General features: G+C 34.9%; 1 protein-coding gene across 1 annotated transcript in view; it reads right to left on the bottom strand.

The window, feature by feature from the left end:
- The window catches only part of LOC149542480 (potassium transporter 10-like), a 68,773-nt gene that overhangs the window by 14,810 nt on the left and 29,204 nt on the right, over positions 1–24,759 (bottom strand). The window contains exons 4-8 of the mRNA XM_089797422.1: positions 7,914–7,964; positions 7,158–7,418; positions 6,986–7,038; positions 6,736–6,850; positions 6,390–6,644 (exon numbers count right to left, since the gene is read on the bottom strand). Of these exons, the coding sequence (XP_089653548.1) occupies positions 6,390–6,644; positions 6,736–6,850; positions 6,986–7,038; positions 7,158–7,418; positions 7,914–7,964 (735 nt within the window). The remainder of the gene's footprint in view (positions 1–6,389; positions 6,645–6,735; positions 6,851–6,985; positions 7,039–7,157; positions 7,419–7,913; positions 7,965–24,759) is intronic.

The raw sequence follows: 24,759 nt of genomic DNA, 5'->3' as shown, positions 1-24,759 counted from the left end.
ATCAGATAAGCATCATTTACTTCTACTGATGCTAAAACATTAGCACTCCCTCTTTAGCAAGGGAGAACTAATACACCATTAGAATTTCAGTATAGAATACCTAATTGCTTTCCCTGATCTTCACACAATGAAACAGTTATAAGTCAGATAACAAAAATCACCATGTTATGAACACTATCATAATGTATATTATAATATCTAATTGTTTGAAACAATATCTAGAGTAAACACAATGGAAATGTCACCTATGATCTCTAATTGCCCGAAGCAATGTCTAGAAATGTCCATAATGATAACATAAAATCTCATGATCTCTAATTGCTCGAAGCAATGTCTAGAGATGTCCATGAAATTTTGTTACTAGTGATCTCTAATTGCCCAAAGCAATCTCTAGAGATGTCCATGGTAACAAGCCTATTATTTACAAGATCGTCACCTTGTAAATAATTACCTTCTGAATAAATATGTCCATGAAAGATTGTCACCTTTCATTACATATATGATGCTACTAAACAACAATAGAAGCATAAACTCACATGAATTGAAAACTTTTAATTCAACATTCAATATTACAAATCATACCAAGTTTTTCTCTTTAGAACTTCTCCTCATAGAGATGATATCATCCACAAAGGATTGCATCTCAAAAAATTCTCCCTCTGAACATCAATCCTGGGAAGCCAGGTCCTCTTGTTACTTCCTCAAAAACTCTCTTTACCCAAGGATGCCTATCAAACTCATCACTCCCTCTTGATATACGTAGAAGTAGGCCCATCAACATCATGCAGTCACCCACATGTATTTCTATACTCCCTCTGAGTATCAATCTTTTAAGCTCCAGCATTGCCTTCGAAGAATTGTCATACTCCCTCTTAATGTAGAAGAATCTCATAATCTCAATCATCAAAGATACTTGCTTCAAGATCTATCTTGATCATTAGGGTCCTTGGAACTACTATCATTAGATTTAGTCTGCACAATATTTGGTAGCATATTCGAAGTACCAACCTTCTTTTCCTGTAAGAATATTCTTAAACATAAAGAAGAAGATCAAAGCAAATAATCCTTAAAGTATGTATAGAATTACAAATAAATGAATAGATAAATCTAAAAGATACAAGTACTTATCTACCCATGAGGATCATGGAATATCTCCTTTTCTAAGAATGGTTCAAGTGGGAATGAAACATTGCCTATTATTCCCCCACAAAGTAAAGTTGCCACTCGTATATCTTTGAACACTTTCACATCATTTCTAAGTTACAACTTGCTTTTTTCATCCATAGATGCTCCAAACCTTAAGCTTAGTAGTATAAGCGAACACAAACGTGTCCACAAGGGTAGACACATTAAATCACATAGTTGCATGAAATTACAGTCCTCTTGACTGTTACAATTTATCGATCATTGAAGATTCTATCACAACACGATTTGCTCACTCTGAATCAATATGATCGAGATCACTAAAGATTGGCTGAATCATATTCTCTATCTTCTCCCTCTCTTTCAATGTTGCTTGAAATGTTAACCTCCTGAATCTCGATCTCCCTCTATTTCTGCAACAACATTCTCAGAGGAAAAGATCAAGGTATATAGCTCTTGGTTGTATAAATCAGAATGTCAACATGCATGTTAGTAATTGAACTCATGCCCATTACTAACAACAACATAAATGATTATAACATCTCTCTTTATTTTCAATACTAGAATTAAGATAACACAATACTTAGTTTCTATATATATATGACTTTCCCTCATATGACATATTTTCCTCCCATTTCATTTATATTTCAATAACAATATTAGTACTTCACATTAATACTAATAACTTATATTGTTTAACATATTTATATGTAACAAAATATAATATTAAATTATTAAATATCATTAAGATATTCTCCTTATAAATTCTCATTTATTTACATATCTATATAAAAATGATGTATAAAGAAGACTTAAAATAGTAATACACCTTTATACTTACCTCCCATTTTCTTTTTCTTTTAAATACATTTTTGTCGAATATGTTTATATCGAATGTATGTCTTCGAGATGTGACTTTTCACGTTAAGACTTATATCCCTTCGAAAATAAATTACACCTCTTCTAAAGTTAATAATCTTCTTTAACTTTAATGTTTTCATTTTATATTTTAATCAATCGCCCCTCATCTTGTATTGAGCTTATAGTAATTAAAAATCTGAACTTCATCCGCAATGTTTAACTTGTCGTTAATGCTTCAAATCTGGTCATCACATATTAATTTAGAACTTCTTGCGTAATTGTCCACGGTGACTCCTAATTTAGTGCCGGATACATGGATCAAGTCTCCTTGGACACACGCATTCCAAGCATAAGTTTATGAAGCCATCACTCTGTGCATATGGTGGCTTGGTCTTATTCTACAACAATGTCCACAACCTGCCACTTCTGATGGTGTAGGCATTTTGAATGGTACCCGATAGTGTGATGATGAAAAACTCCTTACCGTCTTTATCTCTCAGCTTTTGTTTGTGGATTGTGGTACATTAGTATAGATAGGAACTTTATTTGTTGCTTCATCGACGCTAGACATCATGACAAGGATGTTCCCTTTATTCGATTTAGAAGCGCAAACCAAGTGATCGAGAGGGTTCTCTTTTATTAAATTTGTTGCTGCCCAATGTTTTTAAAGTTCTCTTTTGGGTTGCAAGCCTATCGGTTTCTGCCTTATTAGTGGAAGATATTAAGAATCCATCTACGTCCTCTCTAAATGCCTTAAAAACCTTTATTTGTGTCTGCTCGGCAGAATTACTTTGTAGTATGGAGTTCAAACTTTTCTTTTCAAGCACTATAAGTTTCCAAAGACTAGTTTTAAACAACACACTTCCATGGTCGTGAAATGAAATCTTGTCCATAGATTCTGATGGAGGAAACGAATAGTGTAGAGACTGTTTTCCTCCACTGATCTGATGACTTCGCCTACTTATCTTTTTGTACGAGTCCTTTTGCACGAGTCGGACGACTCCTCAGATTGGCCTTGCATTCCTATTTACTCTTATCCTTTGACGTGCACGGGATCCTTTATTATTCCTTTACCATTTAATAGCGTGGATCCCTCTTAAATAACCAGTGCTCGAACTACTTTGATATGTTGATGACGTCTGAATCCCTTCTGCCACACGTGTTTGGTTTCCATGATAGTATTAGTTTGTGTTGTTCCACTTATTGTATTCCACTTGGATGTTGATAGTACCCATTTGTCGTTTCTTATTCTAACCTAGCTTCTCTCTGTAATACTTCTTATAACACAATTGTCCTCTTTTCCATTCCCCCATGGGTCGATGACTCATATTACAAGTCACAATTTTTCTTGTGTTCACGGGACAGTTGACCTTGATTTCTGTGGTGTATGCATTGAGTTTACACACTCACTGCCTTTGTCGTGTTCATACTCCCGTGGGCACCAATTTTCCTATCACTAGTTAAGAAACTCCTATATAGATAAATCTATATCTTCCTTAATATTCTCCTACTCTTTAATGATCTTTGAATAAGACTATTCAAATCTCCCCATACGATCATAATATTTGTTGGGGTTCTAAACACTGGGATTGACTCAAAAATGAATAGCTTCTCTCAACAATGATCAACTTGTATTAGAAATGGATGGTCTTCTAAAATGATCCTCTGTACTCTTCTTTGTTACATATGCAGTTGGCTCTGATACCATGTTAAAATAACTAAGATCGTTTCTGCAAATGTATTTTCATTGCCATTGTAATTAATGATTTTCAAATGCAGATTTGGATCTCATATATGTATAATATGAGAGGAGGAGACATGTCTCTTCAAGAGACATGAACAGACATGTCTCTATAGTTAGTCACCATTTAGTTTATAAATAACTATATGCATAACTCAACTTTAATATATAATATTAATATATTTAACCATATATGTAATATAATATTATATTATTATATTGTTGTATAATAATATATAATGCATAATATATATAATACATATTATATTACATATATCATATATATATTATATATATAAGATATATAATGCATAATATATAATATATATTATATTACATATATAATGTATATTATATATATAAGAATCAGCAATAACAATTTATCTGGAAAACACAGATTGGAATATCAGATAAGCATCATTTACTTCTACTGATGCTAAAACATTAACAAAGAGACCTTTTGTCGTAATGTGAAGAGTCTCTCTATACATTATATATATCACATCAAGCGAATGACATTGTACACTTCAACTTTTATGATCAATAAAATGATATTTTCTGTTGTGTGGCTGGGTTTTTGCCTTCATTCTATAAGGGTTTTCCCAGGATATTTCAGGTGTTTATTCATTCAGTTTTGGCTCTTTATTATTGCTGTTTATCATCTTTGATATTTGGGCTCTAGTTTTAACACATCTTAGCATATATTTACACCCTTCAATTACCAATAGATGCAACTCTAGGAGGGACAACTTGTTAAGAGTTAGGTGACTTCTAAGAGTTAGGTGACTTTTCATAGGGGTGGCCACTGCTGATAATTATATTTTCTTAGCTTAATTGGCAGTCTTCTCAACAATTTACTCTTGTAATTAGGTCGGTCCTTTATGATCACCTCAAATACTAATTATTTATATCCTGGGTCGACCTCATTATGTTTCTTTAAACATTAATATTTAATTATATAAATCTATGACTAGATTTAACTGTTGCAACTGGGATTCAGGGCTTCTGTGACTAGGATTTTAAACTACTGCGACTGGGGGAGCATAATTGAGTTATGAGCCGAAAGATGTGCTTAGGCCCAATTCCTAGCTTAAAATGGATTATGAGCACAAAGATGGGGTTAGCCCACTTTCTAACTTGAAATATATTACGAGTAGAAAGATGGCGTTAGGTGCTCTTTCTAGCTAAGGATTGATAATTGGCAAAAGATTGAGGTTAGCCCACCTTCTGGCTCAAAATTGATTATGAGCAGAAAGACTGGAGTTAGGTCCACTTTCTTGCTCAAGGTATGATCGATTGCCTTTGAAAAACACCCTGAAAATGCCTTCTTTAGAGAATTAAACTACGAATTTATGAAAAAAATTGTTGTGTTGCCCCAATTTCAGAAATACAAAATTGCTGACAACAGAACTGAGATTTGATTTGGTGAACTGTGATTTCCAGAATCCAAATAGTAATGATAAATTTTGAAGCTCCTCAATGTCTAAGACTCTAACCTAAGAATATTTTTCAACAACAAAAAATGTTTTGGAATTTGCAAGTTAGAGCATATTTCAGACAGGTGTTTCTAAATAGGATTCAAATGGTGAAGCTTTATATCACCTACATGTTCCCAGATCTGATGAAAACTTTTCAACTTTGTGTTTTCATGAGAATTCAGCAGCTCCATTCCAAAAATTAAACTCACATTCATTGCCCTTGGGAAGGAGCTACTAATCTACTTTATTTTTCCTCCTCTCTAACTTATACAAGGGTTCCTCTGCATATTCAGTTTATCTAAGGTTTTTCCCTTTCTCTTTTTCTACCTTCCTTTTCTTTTCTGCTTCCTGGTAAAAAGTACACAGCAAATCAAAACACACCATCATAAGAGGGACCAGCCCCACTCAAACATAAAGGGAAGCCACACTATTCAAGGTGATATCATCACACCTATTAAGAAATTTGTCACAATCAATTGACAAACCACACATTTTGTAAGGAATGGGGCAACAAATTTGACCATTAACAACAGAGAACTAGTGATGAGGACTAAAAAAATCGTTAAGGTATGATTCCTCCAATTCCAAGAGGTGGCAAACAAGCATTTTCTATTTCTTGGTCCTTTTTGAGATGATTTAGGCCATTCGAGCTAATAGGCTTCAAAGGAGAACAAAAAAATTAAAAAACAATGAGAAACATTCATTTCCTTTTCTACTTATTTAAATTCAAAATCAACAGCCACATTCCTTAGCTGTAAATAATTTACAAAATTTTATATATAACCCTTAAAACAGTTCTTGCATCTTACAAAGCATTCCATTTTTTCCAGTTTACTACTGCTCAATTATTGCTCAACTTTGAACCATAGACACTTAAGGTCAAGCATCCACAGCATATAGGAGACACAATTTCTTGTACCATCACGGCATCAACCTCTAACCTCGACTTCCCTGTACTATGGAAACTCTTATGTTTGATTTCCTTTTCCCATTTTTTATAACATAAGGTGTCAAGAAACTATACTTCTTTACATGAAGTCTAGAGATGACCACAAGATTTCTCAATAGCTTGAAATCAACAGATTTCATAAAAAAATTGGGAATCAGGAGATTTTCAAATAACATGCAAAAGTAGGGAAAGCTAATAAGAAAACTAGTAAGCATACCATATGCATTTCCAATTTGAGTTGTGTTATTGAAGCCAGCAGTAACTATGATACAGAGAACCATAAGAATCCAATTGATTTCAGGAATATAAATTTGTCCAGAGAAATCTTTTGAAGTGTGAACCACCTTTACCCTCGGGAAGCAACCAAGTGAAAGTGACTGCTTGATAATTGAAAAAGTTGCAGATATTGTTGCCTGACTAGCAACAATGGCAGCTAAAGTTGCAATGAGGAAAACCGGCCAATAAACTGCATCTATAGGACAGCATAACCACCAAAAAATTAATACTGATTGATGTTATTTTCTAGAAGGAAAGGTATTAGATTGTAATTGAATAAGACCAACCTGGAATGGATTTATAAAAGGCTTCTTTAACATGAAGTGGATTCTTCATAAGGTATGCAGCCTGTCCCATGTATTGCAATAACAGGCAAGGGAATACAACTGAAGTGAATGCAATCTGCATAAATAATTGGGGAGATTTTATGAAAAGCACCCCGAGATGTAAGAAAAAAGACTTATGTGGGAACTTGAAAAATCGAAATGAAAGAAGAGTACAGAAGCCTCTTACTTTAACTAATATTAAGGACTTTACCTGAACAGCTGTGGTTGAGAAATGACCCAAATCAGCGAAGAGCGCTTCCGTACCTGAAATAATGATGAAGTTTATTGCAAGACATGTTTTCCTTCTCAAGTACATTAAATATCAAAATAAGACATCAAAAAAACAACACACAAGTAAATTACATAGAAAAATAATTTCCCACCTGTTATGCTGAGCATAATCCCTCCCAAAGAAACCCAGCTCTGTTTTTTTCCCTTTTTGAAGTAACGCACTATATAAAGAGGGGAGAAAGCTTTCAAGACACGTGTATCGTGCTTACAAATATTATAAGCTCCGATACTTCCAATGGATAGGAACCAAAGGAGAACGCCTGGTGCAAATAACCATCCAACTTTGTCTGTACCGTAGTGTTGCACACTAAAAAGACCAACCAAGATGATTAATGCAACAACCACCACTACATCTGCACGGATTAAAATACTGTCAGCAATATCAGATGTATGATATATCATAGGGATAGCGCCACAGTTTTATCCATCAGTTTCTACAACAAACAAAATGTCATTAAAATACTATTGGATGTCATTTGATGAAGTATGTCCTAGAATTTCGTTTAGCTAACTGACTTTAGCATGTCACGTGTAAACACGGGCTGCCAAGAAAGACAGTTGAGGTAGAAGTATAAACTTATCATTTCAACATTTCAACCCCATTTAAGAATTTTTCTTTTGTTAGCTTGAGTTGTTTTCCATTTCCTTAATGAACATAATTTAGTTTCATGTTTTTTTATGAATATGAAAGCTCTGAAATAAATAATTTTTTGAACATCAAAACCAATAACACGCTAGTTCCAAAATGATGCATGGTTGACTACTAATAAGAACTAAATTAATTATATCATATGAATAATAATCAGAAGTAGCAAGCATTTATGTCAAACAGATTTGCATTAGCTTACCATCGTTCATGTTAGGATGATCTACCTTGATACCACCAACAGAAGAAAGAACTGCAAAAACATAAGGTTTCATTAGAACAGTCTCTTCTTTTAATAGCATAATATAAATAATACATAAATAAGACATGGTAAGATATTTATATTGCTCAGGCTGATTTGAAACAGGAATAAAAATTAAAAATAATAACAAAATGGATTGTCCATAGAGTCAGTGTAAATGTCTTATAAATCCTTAATTGTCTTAAACAGAATCTGGCTAGGTGTTTTAAATGATAGACAAGTATGCAAAATCAGGTTGTTCAGGAACAAACTTATTTTGTAAAATCCAAGTTTTAACTTTGAAAGACTACAGTTGATCTGACACAATGTATTGCTAAGTCACAATAGGCATGGTAATGGAACACTGAGTTGGCCTTGGGGTATACATGGGAAGGTTAAGCTTTTCATGTTTATGACTTACAATACCTGTTTGTGCATATGGGTAAAGACCAAACAATATTTGAATGACCTATCCCAGTAAAGATTAAAAGCATAATGTACAAGGAACCTATGAAACAGAAATTAATTTCATTCATATTGCCAATCTGCCAGTATCAGGTTACCCGCTACATTTTATTGAGCACTAGAAGTGAGCTATCTAAGATAATAAAATAACCACGTCAACTGAGCTACATCAGATCAGGAATTGATTAGCTGAAATAATTGATTTTCAGTCATAATTCAGTCTCACACTAATCGCTCAAAAGATGGAAACTATCAGGATGATTTGAACCACAAAAAACCCCTCTGGCATCTCTAACTTGAGAAAACAGTAAAATGATGTGCATTAATCGGTCAAAATATAAACCATCCAGATTCGATGGCTGAAAAATATGTTTACTTTTAAGTGAATTCGATGGCTAGTGAATTCGATGGCTGGTGAATGTGTCATGCAAACTTCACAATCAACACGTGTCAAGTAGGTTCGATAGTCACAAAATATGGCAGACAGATATGTCAGCCACCAATGTGCCCAAATGCAACAATCACCAACCAGAATGAAAGCTACAGAACTGTACATCCCATCCAATAATATTACCTGTTCAAAATACGCACAATATGCCTATTCAGTTCTTACATGTTTTAGTTATCACAACCTACACCTCACAACTGAGAGGGGGGGTGAAGCAGTTGTGTGCAGTAATTATAAACTTCAAACTTCTGAAACTTATCCTCGATCAAGAATATAACAATGTATAACAATATGAAAGTCAACACCATAACATAAGGATTTTATTTCTAAAGGAAAATCATGTTAAGAAAAAAACCCCAGCAGAGATGATACCCACAAGATCATGCACAAATATGAAAATGTCCCTTTTAGAGTACCTGACCTTGTTAAGAGTCAATACAACACATTTAGTATAATTGTCCTTGTTAAAAGACAAGTTCCCATTAATGGAATGCCCTGTTAGGAGGTGATGAGAACAAAAGGCTCACTGATAGAGCACACTAACTGAAGAGAGAAGGTTAAATGAAAATCCACCTTCAAGAAGACTCACTGTCTGAGATGTGAAGGTTAAAGCCACCTTCAAAAATTTACAAATTGAAATAATGAATTGACTAATGACAACACACTTGTCCTAACAGTTCCAATGAAGTACATTAGGAATGATAATAGATTCCACTCATACCTCTTACCAAAGCATCTAACAATCCTTCAGCTCTACTCTAATATCCAGTACCAAGGCTCGCACATACGATAACCATTTCACACATTACAAACAAGGAAATACTTTCCTTCATACAAGTTACAAACAAGCAATTAGGTTGGCCTGTTAGGACTTCCCCAATGCACAAATAAATAGATAGACCCATGCTAATGTAGACGACACCTATTAGAATTATACAACAATTACATAAATCAAATAACAAGCCATGATCTATAATTAACACTCGCCACATTAATCAACACACTACACCACCTCGTCAACTTCTAAAACAATAATCCATATACCACACACTAGCAATCATTATAACAAGAACCAAATGATCCAATAATCCTAATCCATGCACTAATAAAGTCTTCTACCATGAACTAAGCTTGCAATCCTTGAGTCCAACTTCCCAACATGTTATACCCAAAATTTAGCAACTAACTCTGGCATAATTCTCTATCATTGACCTGCAACCAATCTTCACTAAAACAATTGTATCTTCTCCGAACAAACACATAAAGAGTTGCGACACATATCCAAGTTTGCATACTCAAAAATGTTGTACATTGTTCATACTTCTTTTATCAATAGCCTATAACTCACAAAATCTATGTCTTTCTAACTCCATTCTAAAACTCGAAAACATATGCTAACATCAATGACAAAACCTATGACCAAATCATCATGTCAACAACAATTCCAACTTAACAACCATAACAATCTCCCCCTTTTGCATTGATCACAACATATGTATGAAAAACCATCAATCAAAAAGTATCATCCAAATACAACTTTTCGAATATCCTCAACATACCTCTCCCTTGGGCATACTTCTCTCCTACTAGGAAATACTTCCCTCAGATAGAGGTTTTTCACATGATCTCTCCCACCTTTGACATATATGGCAACAAGTACCAAAATAATATCAAACTTCTAAAACAAGAGAGGACTTTCTTCCAGTGATATAGATCTATGCAACTCCTCTAAACCAAGCAGAAAACCTGCTATCAAAAAGGCAAACCAAGTGCCAACAAAACAGAAAACAAAAATGATCCAAAGAGCTCTCAAGCTTAGCTCTGCACAATGCAACTACTCCCCCTCAAGAGCAGAACCAAGCATCAAGTCTAGGCATATGAATATTATCTGGTTACTTCTAGATTGATGCATACCTGCATCAATCCATGCTCACGAGGCAGGGCCATCACCTCAAGCATATCTTTGAGATACTCAAAGGTGTCAAGCAAAAGCTGAGTAAAGATATCTACAATCTATTTCTTAGAGCTTACAAATTTCAATCTCACTTCCTTCTCTGTCACTATCTCTCAAGAAATGATACTTGATTAATATATGCTTAGTCTTAGAATGTAACATTAGATTCTTAGACATATTAATAGTGCTCATATTATCACAAAATATAACAATAGGTTCATCAAATTACACTAATGCCCTTCAACATTTGCTTCATCCATATCAACTATGTACAGTTGTTTGTAGTAGGAACATACTTTTCTTCAACAGTAGATTGAGATATACATTCTTGCCTTTTACTCAAACAAGAAACCAATCTCCCACCTAGGAAGAAGGCTCCTCCACTAGTACTCTTTTTGTCATCAAGATTACTTGCCCAAACTGCATCAGTATAAGCATACAAAGTGAAATCTTTAGATCCGTCATACAATAATCCATAGTCCAAAGTTCCTCTTGGCCATTTTTGCCCCCCATTCAGCCCATCACTGATAACCGATCTGAGAGATCTTCAATGGGCTGGATTCTTTAATGTGGGTTAACACGCTTTTTGGTTGGGTTAACATCTCGTGTTAACTCGGTCACTTCAAGAGCCGAGTTGGCTCAATTCCTTCATGTACCAAACTAGTTCAGTTTGTTCATTGACCGAGTTGGCTTGTTTTTCCTTCATGTGTCAAGTTGCGGATTAATGCGCATTTTTTGCTGGGGTTAACATTTGGCGTTAACAATTTTTTCCATTTCGGAGAATGACTTTTCTGCTCTTTCCGAAATCGCGAAATCATTGCTGCCTCTTCAACCGTGCGTTTGAGAAATGTGTCGACCAACAGTTTCATGCCACGTGGTGGATTCTTCTTATGCTGGGCTGCTTTTAATCAAATGGTGGTCATATTTTCGCATCATTACTTGGGCCTCTTGCGAAGATACGATGGCCGTTGGATTTTGGAGCATCTTGTGGATATTTAGGAGTGCATCACAACCATCCATTGGAGAATGAAGAAGATAGCATCTATGGTTGGGTTTTATTCATCTCTTGAGGAGATTTTTGCAGAATCTGAGCCATTTATTTCAAAATGAAGATCCACATTGACGGTTCACATCTATTGGGGGCAAATCAAATTTATTCCATGCAGGTCAACTCTATATTTTCGCGGCGGGTTAACTTGCGTGTTATCCCATCCCGCATTTTTTTTTTACAGTGGTGCGGATTTATTTGTTGCAGCCATGACATGTTACAAGGACTGTTCTTTAATGCTGAATGATATTCTTTGGCCTTGTTTCCACGACATTTATGCATCTCCATGCCTCATTAATGATCGTAATGATCAAATCTTTTGGATTTGATCTCTTACGACTGGATGAGTTGATTTTCGTTTCTTCCTGTCACTTCTACAGCAGATTGTATTTCAAGATCAAATTTTGTTCTGAGATTCATTTATTGCTGCTCTCTGTGACTTAACTCCACCTTGGGTTGGGGTTTGAACTTCATAGTTTAGATTTGAGTTATGCCTGATCTATAAAGGCAAGTTGTAAATATTTTTTCCAGGTTCTTCTCTATTTGTATTTTGCAGCAGCATTATGCTCTGCAACTTTTGCCTTCCATTAATGAAATTTCTATTCCTTACCTATTCTTGCCATTCCTGTTTACTAGTGCATGTATTTGCCTTGTAGTGAATGTTTCTTTTCCATTTTCTCAGATCTACATGTTGTGTTAAGTCTGTTGGCAATTGTTGTATAGCGAAGTTCCTTTCTTTTCAGCACTTCAACCAATTCCAAACCTACATATGGTTTCTTGGAGATAGAATAGAGCCAAGACTAGTGTGTTATGGGCTTTCATTGATGTGTAGTGCATCTATAGGCAGAGTTGTAACTGTTATTTCTATCTTGGTGCATCACCCCCCCTTTCCCTTACTACAATTTATTTCAATTCTCCTTCTCCCTTTTCCTTCCCAGTGGTAGTTTAGGTGCATCCTGATAGTAAGGAAGTCGGCCTTCTCCAGAGATTCAGCCTCAGAGCGCAAGTCCCACACTTGGAGGTTGTTTCCATGTTACACAAGGTCGCCTGAGAAGTAGTTCCTCGGGCAAGGGTGCAGACTTTTGTGTCAACAGTTCCTTTCAAATATCTGTAAATTCTTTTCACAACTGCTAAGAGAGTTTCCTTAGGTTATGTTTGAAATCTTGCAACAATTCCAACTATATTAGATATGTCTGGCCTAGTACAAGTTACATATTACAATCCTCTTATCATAGATCTTTATCTAGTCTTAAATGTATCAGATGAATCATTAGTAGAAGTCAACTTAGAACCTAACACCATAGGAGTACCTACTGATTACAATTTTCCATTCCAAATTTTACCAACAAGTCCTTAAGATACTTATTTTGTGATATAAAGATCTCATCCTTGTCCTGAGCTATTTTCAAATCAAGAAAGAATTTCATCTCTCCTATCATAGAGATGTCAAATTCACTCTTCATCTCCTCAGAAAACTTGTTACTCATTTCATCGTTGCCACCAGAGACAATATCATCAACAAAGACTTCAATAGTCAAAATACCTTCAGGACTAGTTCTCAAATACAAATTACTATATGCACTACCTTTTCTAAAACCCAAATGTATAAGATACATGTTCAATCTTACATAACAAGCTCTTGGAGTTTGCAACAAACCATGTACAATGTTTTCAACTTGCAAACCATGTCTATTGAAAACAACTGATTAATTATATATTCTCTTTGATGTTACACAAAATGTCATATCTTTACCAGTTAGTGTATGTCAAACTCACTCGGGAAATGAAGACAGTTTCCTATGTCTGCCAAGCATTCCAGTGTTTGTCAAGTTCAAAAGACAATGTCTACCGAATTCACTCAAGCATCAATGAAAAGTTCGCAGAAGTTGGATGGAACCAGTATTAACCGAGCTCACTCGATTACCAAAGGAAGTTTGTGAAGATGCAGTGTTAACCAAGTTCACCAATTAACACGAAAAAATCATTTATGAGTTAGTGTCTACTGAGCAGAGTCAGCTAATGAAGAATTTTCTAGTTTTGGTATATTGAGTTTAATGGATTTGATTGTTGGTTCTAGCCGACTAAGGAGATGAATATTAATTATTCTAAGATGTATTCAAGCTAACTTGACAATGTGTATGATATAAGTATAAGGTCAAGTTGAGAATTGAATGTGAGTATATGGAAGAATAGAAGATGCTTAGAGGAAGCGAATTAGAGGGAAAAGTAGAATATCTTTGAAGAGCTACAAAGAGACATTCGTTCAAGAAGGATCAAATATTCGACACAGAATTGAGATCTGAAATCAGCAATACAGTTGCATCAGAAATCAGGTCATCTCATTGCTACTCTCTAACCATTGTAGCAATGATCTAAATCTCTTAACAAAGTTGGCTTAACCGCTATTTGTAAATCCTCTAACAAGGTGGCAATTCTACATTGAAGTGTCTAAAGACTTTTGACAAGGCCACTCCTAACAGGGTGATTAAATCCTCTAACAGGGTCACACCTAACAGTGTGTTTTGTAATCTTTAACAGAATTGGCTCCTAACAGGGCTCACTTCAAAAGAGTGAAAATCAGTAACTAATTGCAGTTGGTGGTTTTTCCCAAATTGGGTTTCCACGTTAAATCTTGGTGTCACTTGTGTTCATGCTATTTCTTTCATGTGTATGCAACTAAGTTAATTAAGGTTGATCACTGATAATATCCTAAGATTTGCATGTTAAGCATTTGCCGAGTTACACTTGTTATTTCAATAGTTATCGAGTTACAACATATTATCAACATATTATCATGTAATATCCCTTGCCCAAACTGACTGATTTTAGCTCAAGGAATATTGTCAAACACTTGTATGTTGTCTTTCTCTTTTCTAATTTTTTTGTGTTTCAGATTTGTTTGATATAGTTTGAATGATGCTAAGAAATTTAGAATGTTCGCAAATGATATTACAATGCCTCTTACAATGAACTAATATGCAAGTGCAGTTCTTTTTGGTATTTTTTTAATGCATATACATGGAAACTAGATATAGAATGCATACCTACAGTCAACTGACATTTTTACAAACAACTGGCATACAACTATTATGCTGATCATATATGCTATTAGATGGACATTTCGTCAAACAAATGGTATGCAACGTATATCTCCTTTATTGAATTCATTCCCATGTACAATGTTGCTATCAGTTTCCCAAGACAAATGGGCTTACAATAATGACTACAGCAATGCCAAATTTGATTTTCAATTATCACTTACAACAGCAAAATTACAATGCTAACTACTAATAGTTGCAAGAGGAATTTGATAACAATGATGCCCAAGGATGGAGATGAAAGTTGCAATCGGAATCAAGCGTAAATACTATAGCACGGGTACTATAGCATGGCACTGTTCACGCGTACTATAGCAGCCAACAATAAATGTATTCTCCAATTTAAGCACAAATAGAACTCCAAAATGAAGCTCTCCTGAATGTCAAATTCGGTGGACATTTCACCACCTCAAATGGTTGCAACACTGAATAATTAACACTCTCCAATAGCTAGCTAAAATCAGAAACCCTTAATTTCTTCTCCCAAGTTTATATCAAATGCAATTGACAATAATCGAATGCCTAGTAATGAAGCTTTCGCCTCTATTTATTCTTTTCCCTCACCCTTCTAGTAGGAAATAAAATATTATTTATTTGCACTCTCTAGAAGCTTCCCCCTTTCCAAGGCAATAATTAGTTGTACTTTTAGAAAATGCACTCTCTAAAAGCTTCCCCCTTTCCAATACAATAATTAGTTGTGCTTCTAAAAAATTAAATTAATTAAATATAAAGTCACCTTTTAATTTTAATTTATTTAATGACTTTATAAATAATTAATTTAATCAATTTCTCCTTATTTCTCCACTTAGCTTTCGGAGAATGTAAAGGCTAAGAACTCTACTGAGATGCTAAAAAGATGGGGACATTACATATCAGTGCTAACCGAGTGCTTGTGTATTTACCGAGCTACAGTAATTTTTAGTAGAGTTTATGTTCTGTGCTGACATCTAAGAGATCTGGGATTCATTTTAGTCGTAACTGATTTACCCCTCCCCTCTCAGTTACTCCTCTTATATTTCTAACAATTGGTATCAGAGCTTTTGGTGCTTGCATAAAAAGTTTCAAGGACCTAAGCTAAAAGATCCGAATGTCTTACAGGAGAGAGATTCTCAGCTGAACAGAGATAACTTTGAGGCATGGCAGGAACTTATGAAGTTGCACCTGGCAACCATCAATGGTTCAAGTTTAAAATATTTGGACAATGCTTACAAGGCTCCTACTAGAACATTGACTGTGGAGGAGATTGGTGAAAAGAAAAATCATAACATTATGATGATTGACATTGCATCAGCTCTTAACTATGCTGAATTTGATGAGGTCAAAGGATGTGTTACTACTCATGACATGTGGACCAAACTAAAGGATATCTATGGAGGTGATGATAATGTGAAAAGAGACAAAGCAGAAAGCTTGAGAGGTCAGTTTGATCAGATGAAGATGAGAGAGGATGAAAACATTGCAAATTATGTTGAGAGAATCAAAGCTAGTGTCAATGCAATCAAAGCCTCTAGAGGGAAAATCGATGATGTGACAGTGATAAGCAAGGCACTCAGAACCCTTCTTCCTATGTATGCAATTAGACTGTCTGTTATTCAAGAGATGAGATGTGATCCAAATAATTGAGATAACTTTGGATGCTCTAGTAAGAAGATTGACTGCATTTGAGTTAGATAACTATGATAATTATACTCCTAGTTCAAGCAATCTTGAGTCTGCATTTGAAGCCAAGTTATCACTCAAGAAGAAAGCTATAAAGTCTAAAAGAAAAGAATTTGAAAGTGAAGAGGAAGACAGTTCTAACAATGATCTTGAATCCATTGAAGCATTGCTTGCAAGAAGGTATCCCAAAGGCAAAGGAAAGTACAAAGGCAAAATTTCTCTAATCTGTTTTTCTTGTGAAGAAGTTGGTCATGTCGCTGCAAGGTGTCCAAACAGAGAAGACAAAGATGAAAAGAAGCACAACAAGTACAAAGGCAAAAAGGAATTCAAGAACTTCAAGGACTACAAAGAAAAAGGTAAGAAGTCTTGTTTTATGGCTAAAGATTCAGATAGTAGTGATGATGATGAAATGCTCTATATTGTTGTAAAAGATGAATCTGATGATGATAAAATGGCACTTATCTCTCATGTTAGCAAAAATGATACATGGATTATTGATAGTGGTTACTCTCATCATATGACTAGTGATAAACAAAGTTTGAACGTTTGGAACATTATGATGGTGGAAGTTTAAGATTTGGAAACAATAAACCATGTCGCATAAAAGGAAAAGGTTGTATCTCACTAACCAATGAACTTAGATGTGCTAATGCTTATTGGGTTAAAGCACTAAAGCATAATCTACTGAGTGTGGCACAGTTGAATAACATTGGATTCAAGGTAGAATTAATGAATGGGAAGGCCAAGTTGCTAGATAAAAAAGAAAATCTAGTTGGGTCTGGTAACCAAACAAAAGGTAACTTATTCTACCTAGATCTTAGTAAAAGTTCATGTTTCATTGCTCAAGTAGAAGAAAGTTAATTATGGCATAAAAGGTTGTGTCATGTGAACTTCGATAATCTGATCAAGATAACCAAAAACAAGAGTGAGAGGTATTCCTAGCTTGAGGAAACCTGATATGGGCCTATGCAAAAATTGTCAAATTGGTACGATAGGCAAGACAAGTTTCAAAAGCAAGAACTATCATTCTAAAAGTCTTGGAGCTGGTGCATACTGACCTATGTGGACCTATTGGAATTGAGAGCTATAGTGGAGATAAGTACTTTATTCTTTTTGGTAATGATTATTCTAGAATGATGACTATAATGTATCTAAAAGATAAGTCTGAAGCTTTTCAAAAGTTTAAGTGGTATCTAGCTAGAGTAAAAAAGGAAACAGAAAAGAAGCTGAAGTGTTTGAGATCAGATAGAGGCAATGAATTCATTTCCAATGAATTCAATGAATTCTGCACTAAAAGAGGAATCAAAAGACAAGTATCAGCCCCTGGTACACCACAGCAGAATGGTATAGCTGAAAGAAGGAACAAATCCATCATGGATTGAGCAAGAACTTTGATGATAGAAAATAATGTTGCAATCAAATACTGGAAGGAAGCAATCAATACTGCAGTGCATACCTTGAACAAAGTACAGCTGAAGAAATACTCAAATCAAACTCCTTATGAACTATGGTATGGCTACAAACCTAATGTAAGTTACTTGAAAGTATTTGGTAGCAAATATTATATTTTGAAAAAGACTGTGAAAGGTAAATTTGATGTCAAAGGTGATGAAAGCATATTCCTAGGATACTCCAACAGAAGTAAAGCATATAAATGTTTGAATTTGTCCACTCATAAGATCATAGAAAGTGCACATGTGAGGATTGATGAGTTTGCAGAAAAGAGTGAAGAAGAGAGCAGCAAAGAATCTAAGGATTACAGAAAGCTTATTTACTTTGAACTTGATACATTGCCAAATCCAATTAGAAGTCAGCACACTTCACCTCCTGAGTCTCCAAAATCTCCAGAAGCACCTGAGTTGCATCTAGTGCAAACCGAGTCACATTCTGAAGCACCCGAATCTCAATCAGAAGCTACCGAGTTACAGCCAGAGAAAACTGAGTCTAAAGGACCCGAATCGCAGACAATGGGACCCGAACTTGATACAGAAGATCACAGCAACGCCAGTGGAACAAGTTCTAAATCCAAAGTACCTGTGTTAGCAAGATATGTCAGGAGGCACCATGCACAATCAAATCATTGGAGACAAGTCAAATGGTACAATGACAAGAAACAAATTGAAAGGTGCATATTTGCTTACTGAATTTGAACCTAGATCAATTAAAGCAATGAATGAAGAGATAGAACAAATAGAAAGGAATAAGACTTGGATTCTTGTTCCTAGACCCAAGGATAAAAATGTAATTGGCACAAAGTGGGTTTTCAGAAATAAGTTAAATGAAGATGGAGAAGTTTCTAGAAACAAAGCAAGGTTAGTATGCAAAGGTTATTCTCAAGAAGAAGGTATTGATTATGGTGAAACTATTGCTCCTATTGCAAGATTAGAAGGTGTTAGGACTTTACTTGCTTATGCTGCATATAAAGGATTTAAAGTTTATCAAATGGATGTGAAATCTGCATTCTTGAATGCAATTCTTGAAGAGGAAGTTTACAGAGAACAACCTAAAGGTTTTGTAGATTCCAACAAAAGGGATATGGTTTGTAAGTTGCACAAAGCATTGTGTGGTCTCAAGAAAGCTTCCAAAGCTTGGTATGAAAAGACTTCATAACTATTTGATGAAGATTGGTTTTCAAAAGGCAAATGATAACAACAACCTATATATCAAAGAAGGACTAAACAAGAAGATTGTGTTGGTAGAAATCTTTATGGATGACACATTGTTTACTAAAAATGATGACTTGTGAAAAGCTTTTTTAGAGGAAATGAGTAAGGAATTTCTGATGTCCATGTTTGGAGAGATAATATTCTTTGTTGGATTGCAAATTCAACAGAAGAAAGATGGTATCTACATTACTCAATCCAAATATATCAAGCAAATACTAAAGAAATTTGGACTAGACAAGCTTTCCAAGAATGATAATTCCAAAAAAGTAGATCAAACCACATACAGATCAATGATTGGAAAACTGCAATATGTAGTGCATACAAGGCCTGATATTGCATTAGCAGTTGGTATGGTGGCAAGGTTCTCAGCAAATCCTGAAGAAAATCATATGATGGCAATCAAGAGAATCATGAGGTATCTAAAGGGTACTAAAGACTATGGATTATGGTACAAGAAAGGAGGCACTTTAGATTTGAAAGCCTTTACTGATGTTGATTGAGCAGGCAGTGTTGATGACAGGAAGAGCACCAGTGGTGGAGCATTCTTTTTTGGTGAAAGACTAGTGTTTTGGACAAGTAAGAAGCAAAATTGCATTTCTCAATTTACAACAAAGATAGAATATGTTGCAGCAGTAGTTAATTGTTTCAATGTTGTTTGGTTCAAGCAACTGTTAGCAGGTATGAAGGTAGAGATCAAGGATCCAGTGGTTATCTTATCTTCTATGATAACACCAGTGCAATTAATATATCAAGAATCTTGTGATGCATGCCAAGACCAAGCACATTGCATAATAAATAACAAATTACAAACATATTCACTAAGCCATTACCTAAGGATGCATTTTTGTATCTAAGAGGTAAGTTAGGGGTTATTCCCCTATCTGAAGCTCACTACATAAAATTGAATGATGCATCAACTAGTGCATGCTGAAGATCAGTCAAGTTGATGTAGTAATAAAAGAGCAGAAGCATATGAATCTATGCATGAGGTACATTGGATCTCACTGTATATTTTCTTTGGCATGAGATGTCAAAGAGGGAGAGTTTGTTGTCATATCACAAAAATTTTCTATAGAGGGAGAATTGTGTGTGTCATATCAAAGAGGAAGAATGAACTTGGTCTGATATCAAAATGGCAGAGTTTGCTAACAGAGGGAGAAACTGAAAGAAAAGGGAGTTCACACAAATAGACGGAGTTCTCATGGATGAGAATCAAAATGAAACTAAGGATATTATCCTTACTATTAGTTTTCTCTAAAATTTCGTTGCATTATGACATGTTATATTGCCATCAATGCCAACAAGGGAGATTGTTGAAAACAATTGATTAATTGTAAATTGTCTTTGATGTTACACAAAATGTCATATCTTTACCAGTCAGTGTATGTCGAGCTCACTCGGGTAATGAAGACAGTTTCCTAGGTCTACCCAGCATTCCAGTGTTTGCCAAGTTTAGAAGACAATGTCTACCAAGTTCACTCAGGCGTCGAAGAGAAGTTCGCAGAAGTTGGATGGAACCAGTCACTCGGTCACTAAAGTAAGTTTGTGAAGATGCAATTTTAACCATGTTCACTTGGTTAACACGGGAAAATCATTTCTGAGTTAGTGTCTACTGAGCAAGGTCGGCTAACAAAGGATTTTCTGGTTTTGGCATATTGAGTTTAATGGATTTGTTTGTTGGTTCTAGTCGACTAAGGAGATGAATATTAATTATTCTAAGATGTATTCAAGCCGACTTGACAATGTGTATGATATAAGGTCAAGTTGAGGAATGAATGTGTGAGTATATGGAAGAATAGAAGATGCTTAGAGGAAGCGAATTAAAAGGATAAGCAAAATATCCTTGAGGAGCTGCAAAGATACATTCGATCAGGAAGGATCAAGTATTCGACTCAGAATTGAACTATGAAATCAGCAATACAGTTGGATCAGAAATCAGGTCATCTCATTATTACTCTCTAACAATTGTAACAATGATCTAAATCTCTTAATAGAGTTAGCTTAACAGTTACTTGTAAATCTTCTAACAAGGTGGCATTTCTAGATTGAAGTGTCTAAAGACCTCTAACAAGGTCACTCCTAACAGGGTGATTAAATCCTCTAACAGTGTGTTTTGTAACCTTTAACAGGGTTGGCTCCTAATAAGGCTCACTTCAGAAGAGTGAAAATCAATAACTACTTGCAATTGGTGGTTTTCTCAAATTGAGTTTCCACGTTAAATCTTGGTTTCACTTGTGTAAATGTTATTTCTTTCATGTGTATGCAACTAAGTTAATTAAGGTTAATCATAGATAATATCCTAAGATTTGCATGTTAAGCATTTGCCAAGTTATAGTTGTTATTTCAGTAGTTACCGAGTTACAAGATATTATTAGTATTAACCGAGTGCCTGTGTGTTTACCGAGCTACAATAATTTTTAGTACAGTTTATGTTTTGTGTTGACATCTAAGGGATATGGGATTTATTTAAGAGGTAACTAATTCACCCCTCCCCTCTCAGTTACTCTTATATTTCCAACAATGTCTTCTTGATTTGTCAAAGGAAACCCATCAGATACTCACTATATACTTCCTCTTCAAGTTCTCCATCATGAAATGGAAACTTCACATCCATCTAATAGACCTTGAAATTATTATTAGCTATATACACTAGAAATAATCTTATTGCTTCAATTCTAGCCATAGGAGAAAATGTCTATTCAAATATCTTCTTGTTGTGAATAACCTTTGCAAACTAACCTTGCTTTATTCCTCACTATTTCACTTTGTTTATTCATTTTTTTTTTAATACCCACTTAGTTCCTGTAACATTTGTATCTTTAGGCCTAGGAACCAATTTCCATGTATTGTTTTTTTCAATCTATTACCACTCCTTTTACATCACTTTAACCCATGATTCGTCTCTACATGCTTCATCACTACTTTTAGGCTCAACTTGTGAAATTAAACATAATCATTTCTCATCCTTGCTCTAATCATCCCACCACTACTAGCATTACCAATGATCTAATCATCTGAATGATTCATTGTAATAGCTTGGGCTTTTAGGTGCTTCTCTTGGATCTTCAATCTGTACCTATATCCCATTATCAATTTCAAAGAATTTCTCTTGTTCAAGATTCTAATTCTAGTAAGGGTTCTGACTTATAGATGCCTGATTTGCTTCATTCTCTGAAACACAATCAAATGTTCTTTCATGTATCTAAAATGTTTCATCAATCTTCACATTAGCACTTTCAATCATCTTCCTCAATCTTAGATTATAACATCCATATGCTTTGCTCTTAGTTGAATATCCAACAAATATACTTTTATCACTTCTAGAATCAAACATTCATATCTCATCATCTCTTTTGATATAACACTTGCTACCAAAAATTTTGAAATAGTTGACTAATGGCACATGACCAAACCAAAGTTCATATAAAGTTTTACTTGTACCATTTCTGATCTGAACTCTGTTTAATGTACAAACAGATGTAGTAATTGCTTCTCTCCAATGAACATGAGGTACCTTACCTTCAAATATCATAGTCCTGCAGTATCAAGTACTTTTCTATTTCTTCTTTCTCCTACCCCATTTTGTTGTAGAGCCCTAAGAGCTGATGTTTATCTAAAAATTCCATGCTCTTCACTATATGCATTGAATCTATCTTATGCAATTTCTCCACCTCTATCTAATCTTCAGCATTTGATCTTCAAAACTAATTCATTCTCTACCTTTACTTTGTACATCTCGAACTTATCAAAGGCCTTAGGTTTCTCCTTGAGAAATGTAACCCACATCATTCTAGAATGGTCATCAACAAAAAGAATAAAATATCCCTCACCACTGTATGTTCTTGTCTTAGGACCACACAGATTTGTATACACCAAATCCAATCTTCCTTTAACTAAATGTGTTTCTTTGAAAGCTATCCTGGTCTATTTGCCCATCACACATTCCTTGTAAATCATGTTAGTAGGCTTCACTATCTTAGATAAATCATTGACTGCATTTGAATTACTGATCCTTACCATATTATCAAAGTCCACATAACAAAATCTCTTGTTCATAACCAACTATCATCAATCTTTGCAACAAAACAACTTACTTTAGAAGGATTTTAATGATTCAAAGTGACATAGCTTGGGGTTCTATGATGCAGGAGCATCCAGAGGTATAAGGGCAATCCTGTGTCACCCAAAAAAATGTACTTAGACTTAGTTTCTGTTTCATGTCTTTACATTTTTGGATACCCATTTGGGTCAAATAAAGGTTCCAACTCTCACAGTTCCACTATCAGTGTGTTTGAAAATCCCGAAAAATAGGAGCATGTAATTTGGCCATCATTTTGGTGACCTAGAAGGTGTGAATTGGCCAAATGAATGTAATCGTGATCTAGAGCATTCCAGAAAAAGAATCAGGTCAAAAGGCCCCACGGTTTGAAAGTTATTGCAGTTTTTCGGGTTTTGGAGACCTCCTAAGAATGCTTCAAAGTCAGGTTAGGGGCATTAAATGACTTCAAAAAGGACCAAAAATGGGGGACGAGCAAAGCTTGTCCATAGGGCTATAGAGCGCTTCGAGAGCTTTCCAAAAATGTAAACGGTTCGTCAATCGGAGCTACGGTTCAAAAGTTATGCCTCCCGAAAGTTCGGTTACCGTTTCTGGATTCTTCTAGATTTGCACCGACTTCTAACGCCGCTTTTGGAACCTTCTATTTGGTCGGTGGATGCCTACTAGCACTTTCTAGAATGTACTCCTAGTCCTTAACCCTCCGAGGTCTATTTAAGGAGATTTTTGGCATTGTAAAAGGCAGTTCGGAGTGGAGTTTGAGAGGAGGTACCATAAGGAGAATTTATCTCCAGATTTATGCCATTGTAAGCCCTTAGGGCATGTTTTGAAGTTTATTTTCCTGTACTATTTGTACTAGCTTATTTTCTCAGTTAATATAATTTCCCTTTTCTGTTGTTTCCATTCTGTTCTTGGGTTGTGTTCCCATCATTTTAGGTGCTTCTCTTGGCTCTTCAATCTGTACCAGTATCCCATTATCAGTTTCAAAGAATTACTCTTGTTCTTTATTCTAATTCTGATTAGAGTTTTGACTTATAGATACCTGATTTGCTTCATTATCTGAATCATAATCAAATGTTCTTTCTTGTATTTGAAATCTTTCATCAATCTTCACATTAGCACTTTCAATCATCTTCCTCAATCTTAGATTATAACATCTATGTGCTTTGCTCTTAGTTGAATATCCAAGGAATATACGTTTGTCACTTCTAGAATCAAACTTTCATACCTCATCATCTTTTCTGATATAACAATTGCTACCAAAAATTATGAAATTGTTGACTAATGGTATATGACCAAACCAAAATTCATATAAAGTTCTACTTGTACCACGTCCGATCTAAATTCTATTCAATATACAAACTATAGAAGTAATTTCTTCTCTCTAATGAACATGAGGTACCTTACCTTCAAAT

Source organism: Cupressus sempervirens, chromosome 8 (genome assembly GCF_028749045.1).
Source record: "Cupressus sempervirens isolate cs-2001-9-10 chromosome 8, ASM2874904v1, whole genome shotgun sequence".
NCBI lineage: Eukaryota > Viridiplantae > Streptophyta > Pinopsida > Cupressales > Cupressaceae > Cupressus > Cupressus sempervirens.
This window is presented reverse-complemented; position numbering and strand designations above follow the sequence as displayed.